General features: G+C 36.2%; 1 protein-coding gene across 4 annotated transcripts in view; it reads right to left on the bottom strand.

Annotated features, from left to right (window-relative positions):
* Positions 1 to 1,421: 1,421 nt before the first annotated feature.
* The window catches only part of ANKRD12 (ankyrin repeat domain 12), a 124,680-nt gene continuing 107,262 nt past the window's right edge, over positions 1,422 to 18,839 (bottom strand). For 3 of the 4 annotated variants that reach the window (XM_035013797.1, XM_035013796.1, XM_035013798.1), the window contains 4 exons: positions 12,364 to 12,462; positions 9,528 to 9,671; positions 6,524 to 6,619; positions 1,422 to 5,904 (listed from right to left, as the gene is read on the bottom strand). In XM_035013797.1, the coding sequence (XP_034869688.1) occupies positions 5,719 to 5,904; positions 6,524 to 6,619; positions 9,528 to 9,671; positions 12,364 to 12,462 (525 nt within the window). In that variant the 3' untranslated portion in view covers positions 1,422 to 5,718. The remainder of the gene's footprint in view (positions 5,905 to 6,523; positions 6,620 to 9,527; positions 9,672 to 12,363; positions 12,463 to 18,839) is intronic. The other variant, XM_035013795.1, reaches the window with a different exon arrangement.

Raw genomic sequence — 18,839 nt, 5'->3', positions numbered from 1 at the left:
TGCCAATAACGTTTGACCTTTCAAGTGAAAATTAGAATTTTGGAAAACTTGTAATTGTCGCTTACAGCTTCACAGCTTCCTAATACTTAAGACATTTCTGATGAAATCAGTGGTGATATTAACAAGTGTGAATTTTGGTATTATATAATGAGTTCTGTCAACATTTGGAAGACACATAACACAGTGAATCAATGTTTTCTAAATGATCAATACACGATGTTAAAAATCATTCATTGCTAAAAGATCCAAAGTGCAAGATAAATAGATTTAATATAACAGAGTTAGCAAAAGTTGATTATATAGTTTCAGATTCCACAAGGTGACTAACCTTTTAGAAACTATTTGTTGGGTGGCTCAGTCCAGTAAGCATCTGACTTCAGCTCAGCTAATGATCTCAGGATCCTGGGATTGAGCCCCACATTGGGCTCCCTGCTCAGCAGGGAGTGTTTGTCCTCTGCCCCTCCCCCTGCTTGTATTCTCTCTCATAAGTGAATAAAATCTTAAAAAACAAGAAACTATTTGTTGCGTTTTGATGTGGAATCAAAGAGTAATGCCCACATTTGTTTGAAAATCTATTATTTAAAATTTTAAAATATTCTCCCCCTTTTCCTATTATTTGTGTGAGGCCGTATCTTCTTCATACAAACCAAACCAAACCAAAACCAAACAAATAATAGATACAACACATTGAGTGCAAAAGCAGATACGAAATTTCTAGCTTTCTTCTGTTTGGCCAGATATTAAGGAGATTTGTAAAATTTAAAATAATACACTTTTCCTACTAATTTTTAATTTTGGAAATACATTTTTCATAAAAATATACATGAAATAGGCTTATTAATACATTTTAAATTGTTTTTGTTTTAATTTCTACTTTGGTAAATATCAACTAATATAACACAGAAACAAAAGCTCTCAAAGTCCTTTTAGGACTCCAGAAACTAGTCATTAAGAAAAAATGGAAAAGCAGGCCACAGACTAGGTAAAAACAATCAGGACAAACAAATGTATCTGACCAAAGGACTTATATGCAGACTATATAAAGAATTCCTACATATCAGGAATAAAGACAACCCAATAAAAATGAGCAAAACACTTGAGGACATTTCACAAAATATGTACAAATGGTCAATATGTATATGAAAAGTAATGTTCAATCTCATTAGTCATCAGGGAAATGTAAATTAAAGGCACAAGATCACTACACATCCACCCAAATTGCTAAAACTGAAGACTGACAACACCAAATATTGATGAAGATTCAGAGCAACTGGGTCTCTCATGAGATAGGGGTATAAAATAGTACAACTACTTTGGAGAACTGTCAGTTTCTAATAAAGCTAAACACACAACGATACTCTCTGACCTAGTACTCTAAGGTATGTACCCAAGAATGAAAGAATATGTCCACAAAAAAGTACTTGCAGATTCACAGCGGTTTTATTCACAACAGCCCCCAAATTGGAAACAATCCAAATGTCTACCAACAAGAGAATGAATAAACAAGTTTGTACAATATACTACTGCTCATTCATAAAATGGAACATATTACTGCAACATGGATGAATTTCAAAACCTTATGTTGAGAGAAAGAAGGCAGACACAAGAAAATAGTATATACTGCTTGATTCCATTTAAAAGAAGTTCAAGAACAGGTACAAGTAACATACAGAGATGGGAATCACAGTCGTCGCTTCTGGAATAGGGAGTACTGACTGCAAAGGGGCACGTGGTGGCGGGGAGGGGGGACTAACTTTGGTGATGGAAACAATGATTCAGGCAATGGTTAACAGTGTATACATTTGTTAGGACTGCCCTTTTTGTTTGCTTAAACTGGATTTAAACCAGTTTTAAAAAAACGGAGAAGGTACTGATAATGAGCTCTTAAGCTGAGTGATGGGCACACAGGTCTTGTTCTTTAATCTGTAAACATATGCCACAAAAGCTTGCTTCATTCTATTAACAGCAAAATTTTCTTCAGAAGTGGGGAAAACGGTGGCTACCTAAAAGCTTTTTATCTGGACTACTCATATTTTGATATGGCATATAGCTTTTTTTTCAAAGCATTTAAAAAGCCGAGTTAAATAAATGTGTTTCATAAATAATCTTAAATTCTGTTAACTAATGATATAATAAAACTGAATCCCCATGCAAGCGAAGGTGTTTATCTTTAGGTAAACAATTTTATATGCTATTTTCTCTTATGGAGTTAGGCACATGTATAAAAAATTTACGAATTACTTGCAGATACTGTGTAGTATTAAACATTTCATCACTGGGAAAAGTCATTCTAGATTTATTTTTCAGTTTTTATGCTAATACTTATAATTCTACATGCTTTTTTCACCATATTAAGGGAATTATTTAAACTTTATTTGCCTTTGTTCTAATGAACTCTGGTTTTACTGAGTGGAAATACTTCGGGTAACTGCTACTGTGGAGGCTTTGTAACTCCATTTTAGGTACAATGGAGACTACAGTGTCAAGAACCCACCAAGAAAATGAATTACAAGATATTTAATCCATTAAACTTCACACAAGCTTTTCCAAAGATCAGTATCTCTTGTATCAATCTTTTTGCCTTAAATGTTTGAAAGGGATTTTTAGAAAAATCATGAAAATGCTCTCTTTAAAATACAAGATAAGACTATCTCATGAGTTTTAAAGTCAATTTCCTCTATATAAAATTTGGGGGGTTTATGTATCAGGATACCAGAAATAGAATAAAAAATACTGCCAGCTTTCTGAATAACTAAGAAAAATACATATTTAGCACTGCACTCAATTTCTAGAATCAGTGTATAATTATTAAGTCAGTTAAAATGAGCCTCATGGGGTCTTTGCTTGAGATTTTTGTGGTTATGAAGTTTGCAGCATGTCTAACATTTAATATTTTTTGAGACCTCATTACTGAATAGAGTTGAGCCATTCTTCAGAGCTTGTTTCCCCAAAATGAGTATTTCTGTAATTTTGCTACTGCCTAAGTAAACACTGGTGTTTGGCTTAGAGTCACATGGGAGTGGAAAGTAAAAAAACATTTAGCACACATTTCACTCTTATTTTTTTCTATAAAAATATAACTCTTTATTAAATAACATGCACAAATATCAACTAGTCATTTATTAAACAGATATGATTTAGAACAAGATTTAAAGAAATACAAATCCTTAGGTACAATTTAGTATATCTTGTTCATGATATTTGAATAGTTAAAAAAAAAATCACTGATTAAACTAACCATCCTTTATTTCTCTTTCAGAACCCTAAATCTTTTTAGGTATATACCCCATTCCAAGTTTTTTCCTAGCATTTCAGAGCTTTAGAATATCTTTAATATCAAAAGCTCTTAACTACTTATATATAAATTCTACTGAGAAGGCATTCACTTTTCTTTTAAGCTATCCGACTGGCTTTGAGTCACTTTACTAAAGGAAATCTGCAGAAGCAGAATCATGGCAGAGAGGCTCCAGCAACTTGAGGTACCATTGAAGAGGGAGAACTAGGGTTAGTACTTAAAAAGCTGGGACAACTAAAATATGCCAGATTCCTGCTTGCTTGCTTTTTCTCTTCTGCAGCCTGTTCTGTTTGGCCAAACAGTGATTTCCCCTCCTTTTCCAGTTGGACCCTCAGAACAAAATGCTGTATAAATTTACCCCTCTCATATTTTTCTATGACTCCAATGTTCAATAATCTGGTTTTTTATCTTTAGGCAAAAGTATAAACAAAATTTGCATTGAGTTTTTCCATATTAAAAAGTATTGCTTTTATAAATTAGCTTTTAATGTTCCCAGCCTTAATAAACTTAACTTCAACAAAACCAGTGCTTCAAAATCTACCCTGCCTTTCTTGGCCCCATTTATCCAATAAAAAAGGCCCAAGTCTCTCATCTAAATTTCTAAAGAACACTACATCCAACCTTTATAATAAAGTCCTTGCACTGTGTATCTTTTACACGTGCTGCTTTATTGCGCATGCCAAGTACAGTATGAATTAAAATATAAATTGACATAAAAATTCAAAAATCCCTAAGCTTAATATATACCTTTGCACTCCAAAACTTCGATTTTTACATTCTCTCCCATTAGCTGGGATGTCCAACTTGCTTGCTGCATTTAAGTCACTTTATTCCTCATATATTCTTTTTAGTTTTCTCTATCAGAATAAAAAATATCATTATTTTATAATTCAAGAAAGTACTGTGGAAAGTTCTATAAATTTTATCTCATATACTTATGTTCAATTTTACATATAACCTAATTTTCCTTTCAAAAATGTTTAGTAAGTTTAGCAGATTTCAGACCTGAAATATTCCTGAATATTTAATCTACTTCATGTTATAGGAGAAACTGGATTTTTTCTAAGTATATTGCTAATTATTTTATTAAAAACAGCATACCAAATCTTAATTATAAAATTCTGAAAATTATGTTTTGCATCTTGATACAAGGAAAAAATACAACATATTAATCAGTTTTTCATAAATATTGAAGATTGATCAGAATATGCCTGTTTCTTGTACTTATTTTGACTACCGAATATCTTTTTGATTTCAGTACTCCGTTTGTATTTTAAAAGTGCAAAGGTTATTATAAGCTTAAAACATGATATTTAAGCAATGTAAAAAAGTTTTACAATGATTTAACATGACCAATAAAATTTATTAAACATATTTACATATATTCACAGATTCTTTCATACTTGAGTATTAAAATAGACATTTACAATTTCAGAATTTTCATTCAAAGGCATATTGGGAGAGGGGAATAGGTTCCACTGTGAGATGAAAAAAAGAGCTGTTTCTTTGCATGACTAATTCTAAATAATGTGTCCAACATAGTGAGTCATAGGAACTGTCCCAGGAGACTGGCATGAAACACCCTACACTACTTTAGGCATCACTTATGGAGAGAGTTAAATTATAGGAAACATGCAATACAACTAAGTCACAACCTTTACAGTTATGGTGATGAAAACAAGCTAACTCAAACACATGCATGCCTTATTTAAAAGTTTTGCTACCTGAACACATTACTAGTACACTCCATACGAACTACAACTTTGGTCCAATAAAACATTAGACACAACAGCTTTACAATTATTTCTTTGTACATGTTTTGACTACCAATCCCTTTGTATATATTTTGACCATTAATTACAAGATTTACATCTGCACAATATGTATAAAATAAGTTATTAAAAAGGAAGACAATATTAAAACTTTTGAAAAGAAAACTGTACAATTAATTTACAGATAAAATAAACTGAAGAAATTTTGTGCCAAGTTTTTCTTCCACATTAGAAACTATTTGGTAGGAATTGAACCTTTTAGTTTACCAGTATATTTTAATGAAACTTGAAAGATCTGAATACTAGTGGTTATCTTGTTACTTAAGAGTGTTAACAACTTCCAGTGCTGTTAGCAGATTCTCAGCTTTTAAAGTATCTACCACAGTCTGCCAACATGCTCTAATGCAATAGTTACCTCTCACCAATATAAATAATAGATTTCAGTTAGAAACTGTTTGGATCTAGGATCCAAAATAATTCTCTTTTCATTTTTCATAAAATGACAGTGTTTACTACATAACCAACTTTAGTCAAACTTTACTAACAACTGTAAAGGCATAATATTAGCATTTTTCTCAAAAGGCAGTGTTCCACAGTTTAATACTCTTGAGCCACATGAGTTTAAGACGACACCACCGGAAGGAATGGCTGCTATATAGGAGTCAATTCAAAGTCATCATTAACATCAACAAGGGGAACATAAAACTCCTGGATTTCATAAATGCTGATAGATTTATAGGTGGCAGGATCAAGTTCCTGGAGTTTGAGCTGCCATTCTAATCTCTGGACGGCATTTAAAGCTGCAGCTTCATGTTGTTGCCTCATTAAAAGACAGGTCTATTGAGAAGAGAAGAGTTAATTCATTTTTCTGTTAAATCTGCTTTAAAAATTAATCTCATCCATAGTTTCTTTAGTGATTAAATTTTTGAATTACACACATTTCTGCTTTACCCTGTCTGTATCTATATGACAACTATTTCTGGATCTGCAACTTCACTACTGTCTGACCTCACAGACTTTAATTTGAAACTGCTCTTTCAAAGAATGAGATTTCAAATTATCAAAAGAATCACAAACATCTAAGAAGTGATTTTTGAAACGATTTAAAATCTCAAACCAAATAATTTCCCTTATGAATTATTTGCAGTATATATTCTTTCCTTATTGCTCTTCCCCATTCTTTCATATGTCAGAACTATCACCAGACTTGGGATACTGGACAGTAAGCATAAAGATCCCCATCAGAAACTGCTTCTTCTCTGATAGTTTCATCTTTCATTCTACACTGGTCTTGAAAAATGGACTTGTGCTCTTTATTTTCCTTTACTTTCCAACTGTAGGCGGCACGAGGATGCATGACTAATGGCTATCTCCTTTCCTAGTCACTCCTAACAGAGCTGCACTTTCTGTTTAAGAGGGAAGCATCCATTTAAACTGAACTTCTAAACATACATACCTTTAGTTTGTCAAATTTATCATCCACATCTTGTAACCAAGACATGAACTGTCTTGCATTAAAGCGATCCCTCACAGAAGTTTTACTGTCATCAGACTGAAAGAGAACATTGAAAGTAGCTGAATACTATGCAATTTAATAACCCACTTTAAAACCTATATGCCATTATATCTTTTTATGGTATGATGGAATGATGGAAAGAACGATGGAAACATTTTGAAAAAGGATAAAAATATAATTTTTTATGCCTACAACTTTCTTATTAAAAGTAAAATTGGGGTGCCTGGGTGGCTCAGTTGGTTAAGCGACTGCCTTTCGGCTCGGGTCATGATCCTGGAGTTCCGGGATCGAGTCCCGCATCGGGCTCCCTGCTCAGCGGGGAGTCTGCTTCTCCCTCTGACCCTCCTCCCTCTCATGCTCTGTCTCTCATTCTCTCTCTTGCAAATAAATAAAATCTTAAAAAAAAAAAAAGTAAAATTGATTTTGTATCTCATTTTAATGTTAATGTTTACCATATGTAGGGAGAAAAAGCATTAAGGTGGGCTACAGGACTTTGAGGCCAACGTTTTTTCCAGGACCAATAGTTTGGAGTGATCATAAAGAAATTCTGTATCAACTCTGAAGAACACCAGTTTTGGAATGAAGACAGGCTGTATTCAAACGCCAGCTTTGTGTCTTACTATGTGATCTTGAACTAATTATGTACTTTCTCAATTTTCCATTCTGTAAAGTGGGATGAATACCTTCTAATCTTGTTTTGACAATTAAGTCTCTGAAGTCCTCATCAGAATGCTTCGGTATACAGGCAGCACTCACTCCAAGAAATGTCTGCTGTAATTACTACTACTACTATAACCACCAGTGCCATCAAGGTGCCATCCAGGCATCATGTAGATGCTTACATTTTTAGCTGTTATCACTTCCTCCTTGGTCCTCCATAAGATGTTTTGAGTATTTAAAATTTTATTATTGAATCTTTTTAATATTACAAGTTTATTTTGAAAAGGAAGAGGTCTGATGAGAAAGTAGGCTAATGGATGACCCAAGCCCTTAGCCAGGAAAGGTAGATTTTCCTTTTCCTTAAATTCCTTGGAGGCTATTCTCATTGGAGGCTGCTACTCAGTTGAGAGACCAGTGTCTACTCTAAAGCCAGAGTCAAAGGATGTTACCCTGTTCCACAGTTTTCCTCAAGAGAAGGATTAAGTTCTTCCGTCCTTTAATTATTAGGCCGATCATGGCCTAATCTTCGTTCAGTCTTTGACTTGGGGATCATTCTAAGGGCTTACGGGGAAACCGCACTTATTTTTGATGTTCTCCTTATAATCTATCTGGGGCAATAGATGCTCATCAGAAATTTCATCATGTGGTGGTCCAGTGGCTTTCCGTCTCGATTTCCAGTTCTGCTATGGATTGGTTTTTATTTTTACATGTCTTTTGTCATTTCAGGGAGTTTTGGAAGGAAGACAAAATAAAAAGGTATGTATACCCAACCACTGTGAACCAGAAGTCTTCAAGAGACTTCCCTTGTAGCTTGATTTATATTGTTCTCAAATTGATTTCATTACTCTATAATTGCACAGAACTTGAAAAGATCTCAAGATATTACACTGTCTAGTCCAGCCTTTAAACTGCTCATTTCCATTATTAAAAACCATTCATTCTTCCCTTTAAATTCTTTAAGGCTGAGAATTATGTAAATTCCCTCAGTGGCCTTTCCAGTGTTTATTTCCTTAGATCAAATAGTTCTTTCTTAAGATCCAATTATTATTATTAATATTTTAGAGAGAGAGTATGCATGCAAATGTGGTGGAGGGGAAGAGGGAGAGAGAATCTTAAGCAGACTCCGTGCCCAGCGTGGAGCCCAATGCAGGGCTTGATCTCATTACCCTGAGATCATGACCTGAGTCAAAATCAAGAGTTAGATGTTCAACGGACTGAACCACCCAGGCTCCCCCTGCCCAATTATTATTATTCTTAATAGCCTTTTCAAATCTCTCTGAATACTTTCATTTGGGTAAAACAGCTGGTGACTTAAGAAAGTCTGAAATATACTGATCTAATTTAATCTCTTTTTTTTTAAAGAGGAGAAAAATAAAGCCCAGAGAGAACTAAGTAATTTTCTCTGTAATACACCCTACCTATATCCTTTGTGTTTCTAGTCTGACTTAAAACAGCATTTCCTAGTATTTTTGTGTGATAATCCTTCATTGTCCATGCTTATACTCTTTAAGCATTATATTCTCTCTATGACCAGTGAATTTCATTCTGGTTTGTGAGGCACAAGAAATTCTGACAACTGATATATCTGGTTCTGAATTCATATAATTTCTTTTTTTAATTTTTTTTTTTTATTTATTTATTCATGAAAGTCAGAGAGAGAGAGAGAGGCAGAGGCAGAGGGAGAGAAGCAGGCTCCCTGCCTAGCAGGGAGCCCGATGCGGGACTCGATCCCAGGACCCTGGGATCATGACCTGAGCCGAAGGCAGACGCTTAACCGTCTGAGCCACCCAGGTGCCCCTGAATTCATATAATTTCTATGTGGCAGTAAACTTTATTCAAGACATAGCTACACTTTTTTTCCCCCCCCACAACTGTATTTCTTTATTCCAGCCGTATCCAAGATCAAAACAAAAGCCTGGCCCTATTTTAGCACCACCACAATCTAGAGGTTCAATCTGCCTGTAGTGTTTTCCAGCTTACAGTTGCTTTCCAGTTGCTTGAAGGTACAAACATCCAGTTTAGAAACAAATGACAAATTATGTAAAAGGCCACTATCCTAAACACACACTGGTTTTGTAAATATCAGCTTTTATAATATAAGCCTAATGTTTAGAGGATTTTAGAAAAAAGATCAAGTGATCTAGAAGTACTTTATTCTGCACAAGAATTGTTTTTCTCCTTCGAGTTTTACTGATTGCTGAATTCAAGTTTCTTCTATGGCAATAGATTACAAAAGCACCCAAGTTGTATTTAGAACATTTTAACTGTATCAGTAGCACTTTACCTGAGCGTCCAGTGGCACACTGTACACTTCTGCGTCCAGTAACACAGTGCACGCACTAAATGGCAGTGTTTGATTTGCCAATGTTCTTGCAGCTCTGTAATGAACTCGTAGAACTTCCTGTTCATTGGATACAATGAGTTTTTCCTAGTTGAACCAAGAATGGAAAAAAAAAAAACTGTAATACTTCAATCACCTGTTTTTTTCAAATAACTTAAAATGTACTGAAGAACCTGAATTTCAGAGTTTTTTCTTTTTTAAAAGCTTTTATTTATTAGAGACAGAATAAGCATGATGGGGGGAGGCGCAGAGGGAGAGGGACAAGCAGACTCCCCACCGAGCACAGATCCCAACACGGGGCTCGATCCCAGGACCCCAATATCATGACCTGAGCCGAAGGCAGACGCGTAACCGACTGAACCACCCAGGTGCCCCTCAGATAAGTTTTTTCTTCACAGAAAGCTTGAGGGATTTGAGAACTCAAAGTGTTCTAAAAGTGTAAGTAAATGTTCTTTCCAAAAGTGGCAGGCTTTTAAAAAAAATTAACTTTGCAAGTGTACAATGGTGGCTTTTAGTATGGTCACCAAGATGTTCAACCATCACCACTAATTTCAGAACATTTTCATCACCCCAAAAAGAATATCTATCACCAGTCATGCCCCATATACCTCCTCTTCCCCTGGCAACCACTACTCTACTTTTTATTTCTATGGATTTACCTACTCTGAACCTTTTCTTACAAATGGATCCATGGAACATGTGGTATTTTGTAACTGGCTTCTTTCATGTCACATGTTTTCAAGGTTCATCTGGGTTGCAGCATGCATCAGTACCTCACCCCTCTTTATGGCTGAATAATATTCCACCATAAAAATACACATTTTATTTATCCATTCATCAGTTGGTGGTCTTTTGGGTTGTTCCTAGCTTTGTGCTATCATGAATAATGCTGCTACGAACATTCATGCTCAAATTTTTGCTTGGATGCATATTTTCTGTTTCTCTTAGGTAAATAACTAGGAGTAGAGCTAGGTCATATGGTAGTTCTGTGTTTAACCTGGTGAGAAACTGCTGAGTTGTTAACAGCAGTTGTATCATTTTGCATTTCCATCAGCAATGTATGAGGGTTCCAATTATTTCACATCCTTGCCAACACTTGTTATTATCTTTTAATTACAGCCTTTCTAATGGGTGTGAAGTGGTGTGCCATGGTGGTGGAAGCTTCTGTTTTATAATGAATATTTTCATGGAAACAAACACTTTACTTTGATGCTGATTTTAAACCTCTGACAATCGCAGTATAATCCTGTCTTAAAATGTGTTAACTGGGGTGCAATACTTCCAATTATGTAATATGCAAACTCACCCTATCATAAAGTTTATGAAATCATCTAGGCAATCCTCTGCATTTAGCAAACTGAGAATTCCTAGGGTGTAGCTACAGATCCCAACCCATGGTGATACTGGTTACAGACTTGTGCCATCTGGTGGTAACTGTCTTCTTTGGCTTAAACATCAGTGGGGACAACCCTGGGGCCTGTGGCTGGTTAGAACTTCAAGGACACAGGTAGTGAGTCCAGGAATCCTTCCATTATAAGATGTCCATCATTTTGTTGGTTCTGTCAGGCAGGCTGGGCTGAGAAAATATTAAAGATGTGGCTGGTCTCCTTCCCACCACATTCCCTAGTCTCTCTCGACTTGACAAGAACTTTATCCTTCCCCTACTGGAGCACGGAAGCCTCATTATATCCAAATACGTATTACTATAGAGTTTTACTGTATTTATAATTCAATGAAAACACAAAGAAACACAGTCCTATTTAATCTCTTTTAAATTTTATGTGACAAATGATACTCAAAAGAAAAGAGGTGAGTCTTAACACTTACGATTTATTAAGTACAAGTTTGAGGTGGGACTTTAAATGATAAAATATCCAAAAAACTGACCAGATACTAAGAAAAAATAGCTAGAAGTTTTCCTAAAAGACTGGCCATAGTCATGTAGAGATTAAGAGCAATAACCAAAAATCCCTTAACACTACATGAGAAAGAAATATATTATTTGAAGTCATACTCCCTCCCCTAAAATAACTGAGTTATGCTGCTTAAGTGACAACGTAAATATTGCACTTTAGGTCACCATTCTTTTTTTTTTTTTTTTTAAAGGATAGTATGGTTATACTATTTTATTTTATTTATTTATTTGACAGAGAGAAAGACAGCGAGAGAGGGAACACAAGCAGGGGAAGTGGGACAGGGAGAAGCAGGCTTCCCGCTGAGCAGGGAGCCCGATGTGGGGCTCGATCCCAGGACCCTGAGATCATGACCTGAGCCAAAGGCAGTCGCTTAACTGACTGAGCACCCAGGCGCCCCCAGGTCACCATTCTTAATGTTGTATCTTTGCACTTCCAGAACACAGCTTCTCAAACAACGTCTTCTGAGAATGGGTTATTAGTTCTTGGAGAGGCAGAGTGGGCATGAGCTAGAAATCCAACTGTCTAGGAATTCACCGTTTTAGTTCCACAAATTCAGCAAATGCTAACAAGAAACTAATTATTAGAGATTTTTATACATCAAAAATACACTCAGCATGAACTGTAACATAGGGGACAGCTACCCTAAAACAGGCCTAAAAATTCCCTAACTACACAGGTACAAGATAACAAAATCAAAGCATTTCCCAAAATGGTTCTAAACAAGGAAAATCCCCTAAGAGAGTTATATGTGTGTGTGTGTGTGTGTATAAAATATATACATAGATACATAAAATATAATGTAGGTCATTATAATCTATTGTTAAAATAGAGTAATTTTTAGCATAAATTTAAGCACTTCTTACCCTTTCAATACTGTGTTGCAAACGTAGTTTCATTCTTACAACTTCCTGTTGCCGAAAAAGCTCTTTAAGTGGATCTGACAGGGAAGGTGGTGGTGTAATCTAATTTTTAAAAAAACATATTAGTTAAAAATACTAGTTTTTATTTACAACAATGGGCTATTCCTAATTTTTTAAAAAGTTTTATTTATTTAAGTAATCTCTACACCCAACAAGTGGCTCAAAATCGTGACCTCGAGATCCAGAGGCTGATGCTCTTCTGACTGAGCCATCTGGGCAAATGGGCTATTCTTATAAAATTAAACCTTTTAGTCCATTACTTAATGAAAACATACATTATGATGTACTCTGAATTAGATAATACAGTAACAATTATACAATTTGTTCTCAATTTCAACGGTCTGAAACACAGCAGAGCATACCAATAAACTCCGATGTTTTAATTCTGAGGCCACAGCAAATTTCAAAGAGCAAATTAGAAGGGCTAAGGACTAAGGAAGTTCCTTATTACAGAGATACATTTTAGAGCATCAGTAAGTGACAGCTCATATACTGAGGAAGGGTTCACAAAAACAGAAAAACACCAAGCAAACAGTCCTAAAGGTTACAGCAGTCCGAGTCTTAGTGTAGTAAACATGAAGTTTCCTTGTAGACAGGATACAAATCAAATGCTAAAGTGCTGAGTTTTACATTTACTGAATTAAGTCTTTTATAAAAAGATGGAATTATCCTCTAATAGATTTATAGTTTTCAAACTTCTTTATTACAGGTGATAACCCATTTTGTCTTTCCATACCCCAAAGATCTTACGGTTGGTTCATCTCTAATTTGATTATTACAGTGGACTGCTTTCTGGTAGATGCTGGAGGTTAAGGAAGAAGATGCCATCTATGCACTGCTCTACAGTTAATATAGAGGTATCTATGATCCCTTAATATTCTCCCTCTACCCCTTGGAATATCTATATTCCTCCCTCCACCCCCAAATAGCTTCTAACTACTGTCAGCATTTGGGGCAAAGTAAGGTATCTCAGTATGTTTTGGCACCATAGAATAACAGTTGACTCTTCTGATTCTTCAGACGGTGGGACAAGCAGATTCTACGTACTTCTTGACGTGGGGCTAAAGGAATTAAATACCATATATGAAAAGCTCTAGCCATAGAATCAAACCTAGATCTAATCAGGACTCTATACTTATTATCAGTAAACAGTTTTCAGGAATTACGGGGGACTGAAAAAGATGTTAAATAACATCACAAGGATTGACTCAGTTGAATCAATGTAGAAAATTCTACAGGACAAGTAACTTATTGGGGCAGATTATTTTTCAGGCCTCTAACTTCAGTAATACAATTGTTAGATGTCTGTGCCTTATAAATGTCTTTAAATTAGTAAGAGTAACAGTGAAATTAATGCTACTGTGTTTTAAAGTTTTCCAAAATCATAAAGGCCTCCTTTATGCCCAGAGAAGAGTATCTACTCCTTTGGGTCTGGGGTGTCAGAGAAAGCTTCTTGGAGAGGGTGATACCTGAGGTTACATCTTAAAGGAAGAGCCAGAATCATGAGTTAAGAGAAATGAGTTCTGGGGAAAAAAAGAAGGGAAAGAAGAGAGGGAGGTAATTCACAGAAAAGAGGACAGTGTGATCAAGTGCACAAAACAAAGAGACAGGACGGTGCCTGGACACAACTACAAGTTGAATTCCTGGGACATCAACTTTGAGGGAAAGAATGGTAGGACATGAAGATGGGGAGAGCAGCAGGGGCAAAATAATAAAGGTTGTAGTCTATTCTGTAAACCAGCTTTTCTTTCTTTTCTTTTTTTAGACTAGCTTTATTTTTATTTTTCTAAACATTTTATTTATTTGACAGAGAGAGGGAGAGATAGCGAGAGAGAGACAGAGAGAGAGAGCACAAGCAGGGGGTGCGGCAGGCAGAGGCAGAGGGAGAAGCAGGCTCCCTGCTGAGCAAGGAGCCCAATGTGGGGCTCGATCCCAGGACCCCGGATCATGACCTGAGTCAAAGACAGACGCTTAACCAACTGAGCCACCCAGGCACCCCTAGCTTTCTTAAAGTGTGTTCCACAGAACACTGGGCTCATAAAGATGACTTGCAGGAAATGGTTCCAAGAATGAGTAAGTTTGGGAAACATTGTACATATACACTTAACTAGGTGTCTCACAATTAACAAATTAAACAATGGTTCTGAGAAGTTCTGCAGTGAAGAAGGAAACCTTATTCTTAGATTAACGGTGTTTCATTTCCCAAACATATTTGAGCATGAGCCCTCCCCACCTTGCCCCACCATCATCCCCATGTGTTTAATTACATGCTGTGGGACAGATATTATGCATAACATATTAGGGTAAATTTTGTATGTGGTGGGAAACCACTGAAAGATCTTACAGCTCACTGCTGTGTCTGCAGAACAGATAATTAGGAAGACAAGACTACAGGCAAGAAATTAAGGAAGCAAAATCACTGTGACCCTGGTATGAGGAGGAGGGAAAGGAAGGGAAGGGGTCTAAAAATACAGTGATTAAAGATAAAAGAGAGAGAGCAGCTGAGGAGGACTTGTGGGTCCTTTAGCATGAGGACCAAATGGCTGGTAAAAGATAATCCAGGAGTGGAGAGGGGACAGGAGAAAAGAGAAATAGGATTTTGGGTTAAGTTCAGTGCTGACATGTTAACTCTGTGGAGCTCATAGACATTCAAGTGGAGCTATATCCATTTAGCAAAAAAGAAGTTGAGAGAGGTTTGGGCAGAATACATAAATTTGGAAATTTGAAATATCTATCAATGTATAGAGAAATGGTAAAACTACCAAAAAGGAATATATGGAGACTTTCTGAGGAAACTTTCCCTTTCCTGTTTTCCCCATCTATCTTTAAGTAAACCATGTTTGGAGATTTTGTCTTTTAAGATCCATGAGTCCCAAGAGTCTCTAGAATAGAAAATCTCTTGACAGCTTCCCTTGGATGTTCTTCCTTCCTGTCATCCACTCTTAGAATCCCCCTGTAGGGACTCTGTCTGCTGGTACTCGTGACCACAGTAGATACCAGGATGTGACAAGTCTTTTTCTTTTATCTTCCCCCTGTTCATTTGCCTTTTGGGAACCTGAGCTACAGTTTTATTTTTCTTCCTTTGACTTCCTCTGGAAAAAGAGCAGCATTCTGTTTAAATTATGAGAAAAATATCTGCTAGAAGAACAAACACTGACTTTGGAGATGTTTCACTACATTTCTAACAGGTTCTATAAATAGATCACACAAATGTGGAGAGATTAATTCAATAAAACGACAATTAGCTGACAGAGGAAACAAATGGATAAAATCATATTGGAAACTATTAAAAATAATGTAGTGTAAAAGTGATTTTTGTTATTGTGGTTTTTCATTCCTTTTTGAAACCAAGTGTTGAACAAATGAGCTTCAGTCCAGTAAGCTCAAAAGCACAGCCTTTTATGAGCAAAAGGTGGGGGTTTGCATATTAGCTCTAATAAATACAAATCTTAAAGTTATTTTGAGCTGGATAAAATAATGATAACCTTACATCTATACAATATTTTAACGTTTTTAATGGGTTATGGCTTATACTATTTCAACCTGCTTTGAGGTAGAGTTGGTATTATTGTTTTATGGATGTGAAAATTAAGAATCAGAGGACTTATTTAAGATCACACAGCTGGTTTGTAGAAAAATCCAGACAAACTTATGTATACTACCTGGAAACTACTGCTCTTTCTACTATACTGTGCTGTGTGTTTCTTTAATAATGCTCATTAAAAACAAACAAAAAACTCCCTGCTAGACTCAGAAAAAATTCTCAGCTCCAGTTTTAGCTTTCTGAAACAATATTTGATATAACTAAATTCTGATTTAATCGAAGCTATATCTCCAGGATTCAAGGGAATTAAACTTGTATTATATCACCTTTGAAGGAATAAGAAAAGGTAATCATAAACACAAGCACACACAAGCCCACATAACATATATACAAATATGTGTGTCATATTATATATGCATCTCTCAATAGGTAGCGCTAAAAAGGCAACCTACTATGGTTTATTAGAATTGTTTTTAGTGAAACAGCTTGTACAAAGTTTAACTTAAATGGGTTCTTCATAATTTTACCTATATTTTTCAAGCCTATGATACAACATACTTCAGTTAAAATTTCTTACCCTTTAAGGGGAAACAAAGGAAACACGAAAACTATTAGCTTTATATTCTTTAAGTTATTAACAAATTATTTTGCTGAAAGAATTTGAAGAAACAACAAATTTACTTATTTACAACTCTATTCTTTTAAATCTACTATTACTGCTTATTAGTAGTAGAGTAATGGCAAAATCCCTGTCTTTTAAGATTTAAAGGGCACTAGCAACATATATTCTGTGGATGTGGGACTAAAGAACCATCTTTCCTCTAACTTTTTGATCTTCTCTGAACTAGGCTTTGAAAAAAGAACACGTACAAAGGCATGATGTGAAACAGTACAGAATAGCCTGGGGAAGCATCATATACAGTAATAGGGTAGTAACTACAGCCAAGCCTAGAGAAGTGTGGGAGGACCTGTAGACAATGATGGGGACTTTTTCTATAGAAAACTGGGAGTCTCTAAAGATGTTTAGCCAGGTAGTCACAGAATCAGATTTGACTTATATTAGGCACCTAGACAGTAAGAAGGCTAGTGTGACAGAACAGTTTAGAATAAAACCTATGGCAGCTGTTCAGAAGAATGCCTGTTTTTTTTTTTTTAAAGATTTTATTTATTTATTTGACAGAGAAAGACACAGCGAGAGAGGGAACACAAACGGGGAGTGGGAGAGGGAGAAGCAGACTCCCCGCCGAGCAGGGAGCCCGATGCGGGACTCGATCCCGGGACTCCAGGATCATGACCTGAGCCGAAGGCAGTCGCTTAACCAACTGAGCCACCCAAGGCGCCCAGAAGAATGCCTGTTTTGCTGGTTTCTGATATCCAGTGAGCACAATGCTTAGCACATGGTTATGAATTATTTGTCATGGTTATGAATTATTTGTTTACACAATACTTTGACTATTTGATTATGCAATATTCACATATGTGAATGAATAGTCTATGGAGCTAATGTGGTCCGTACACAGCAGTGGTAAGAGAGGGAGGGGAAAGGAAGTGAGATGAATGAACATGACTTAGTGACTGATGTGATGGGAAGGCAGAGGGGAAGAGATGGAGGTTGAATTTTGGGTTCCTAGCCTGGGAAATTAGAGAGCAGATAATGACAGTACCTAAATCAGAGGGCAAAAAGAGCACTTTTGAGATAGGATAAATGGGTTTGGTATTGGACCTGATAATTATATACTGTGGGACACTCAGGTCATGTTCAGAAGCAGCTAGAAACACATGGAAATCAGTAGTGTATTCACAGCTGAAGATAAATTTGGGACTCATTCTATAAGAGATAAATAGTGTCCTAGCCTTTAATAATCAGATTATGAGCAGACATGTGAGCAGTTAACTATGATATCATAGCGAAGGTATGAGGAAGACACAAACAATTCTGCTTTGACAAGATTTTGCACAGAGGTGACAACACAGCTGGAACAAAGGCATGGAAGAGGATAGAAAGAAGAGGACAGAAAAGGAAGCCTGGCAAGAACAGTATTTCAGGTAAAAGGAACAGCACTAAGTACCAAAAGTAGTGAACAAGAGATTTCTGTTGAAGAGTGAGTTAAATACTGGCTGCATTATTGGGTGAGTTTGGAAGTCGTGAGAAAATAAAACTGGAGGGGTAGGGTAGATTGGGGTCAGATTATAAAATGAATGGTTATGGTAAAATTAGATGTAGATTTAAAGCTGTAGGTAATGGGAAGCCAGCTAATCACAGCTAAGATGTTTAAGTAGGGAAACAGTTTTTTATTGTTTTTTTTTTTTTTTTTTTAAAGTTTCATTATTCAAGCAATCTCTAAACCAACGTGGGGCTCGAACTCATGACCCTGAAATCAAGGGTCGCATGCTCTTCTGACTTGAGCCAGCCAGCCAGGCGCCCCTTTACTATTTTAAAAAGGATATATATTTCACAACAAAAGAGAATGCTTCTGCAGAAAGAGAGTAGGAAAAAAAGATGTGACAAAGTTGCTGCAATGTTCTAAGTGAGAGATGATGATGAGGGCCCTAAAACAGAGTGGTGGTAGAAGGTACAGTTAATGGAGAGAGTTCTAAGGTAGAATGGTTACTGGTTTCATCACTAATAAATAAAGATTTGTTTCTGAGAGAGTGAGAGATAAGTAATTTCTTTTGGTCTTTGGGAGTCTGAGGCTGGAGTGGATACTTGGCACATGGTTAGGCTCCTCCTTCAGGAATGAGGCACTCAACCCCCAGCTCCTAGGAGTGTTGGAGGCTGAAAGCTCTCACTGGAGTTCCTCTTAAGGAACTGGCAATGGGAACACTGGAAGGGAAGACAGTTGGTATGCCCAAGGTCATGTTCCCTCCCTGGAGG

Source organism: Mirounga leonina, unplaced genomic scaffold (assembly GCF_011800145.1).
Source record: "Mirounga leonina isolate KUSES-001 unplaced genomic scaffold, KU_Mleo_1.0 Mir_167, whole genome shotgun sequence".
Taxonomy (NCBI): Eukaryota; Metazoa; Chordata; class Mammalia; order Carnivora; family Phocidae; genus Mirounga; species Mirounga leonina.
Note: the sequence above shows the minus strand (reverse complement) of the source record. Positions and strands in the feature narration are given on the sequence as shown.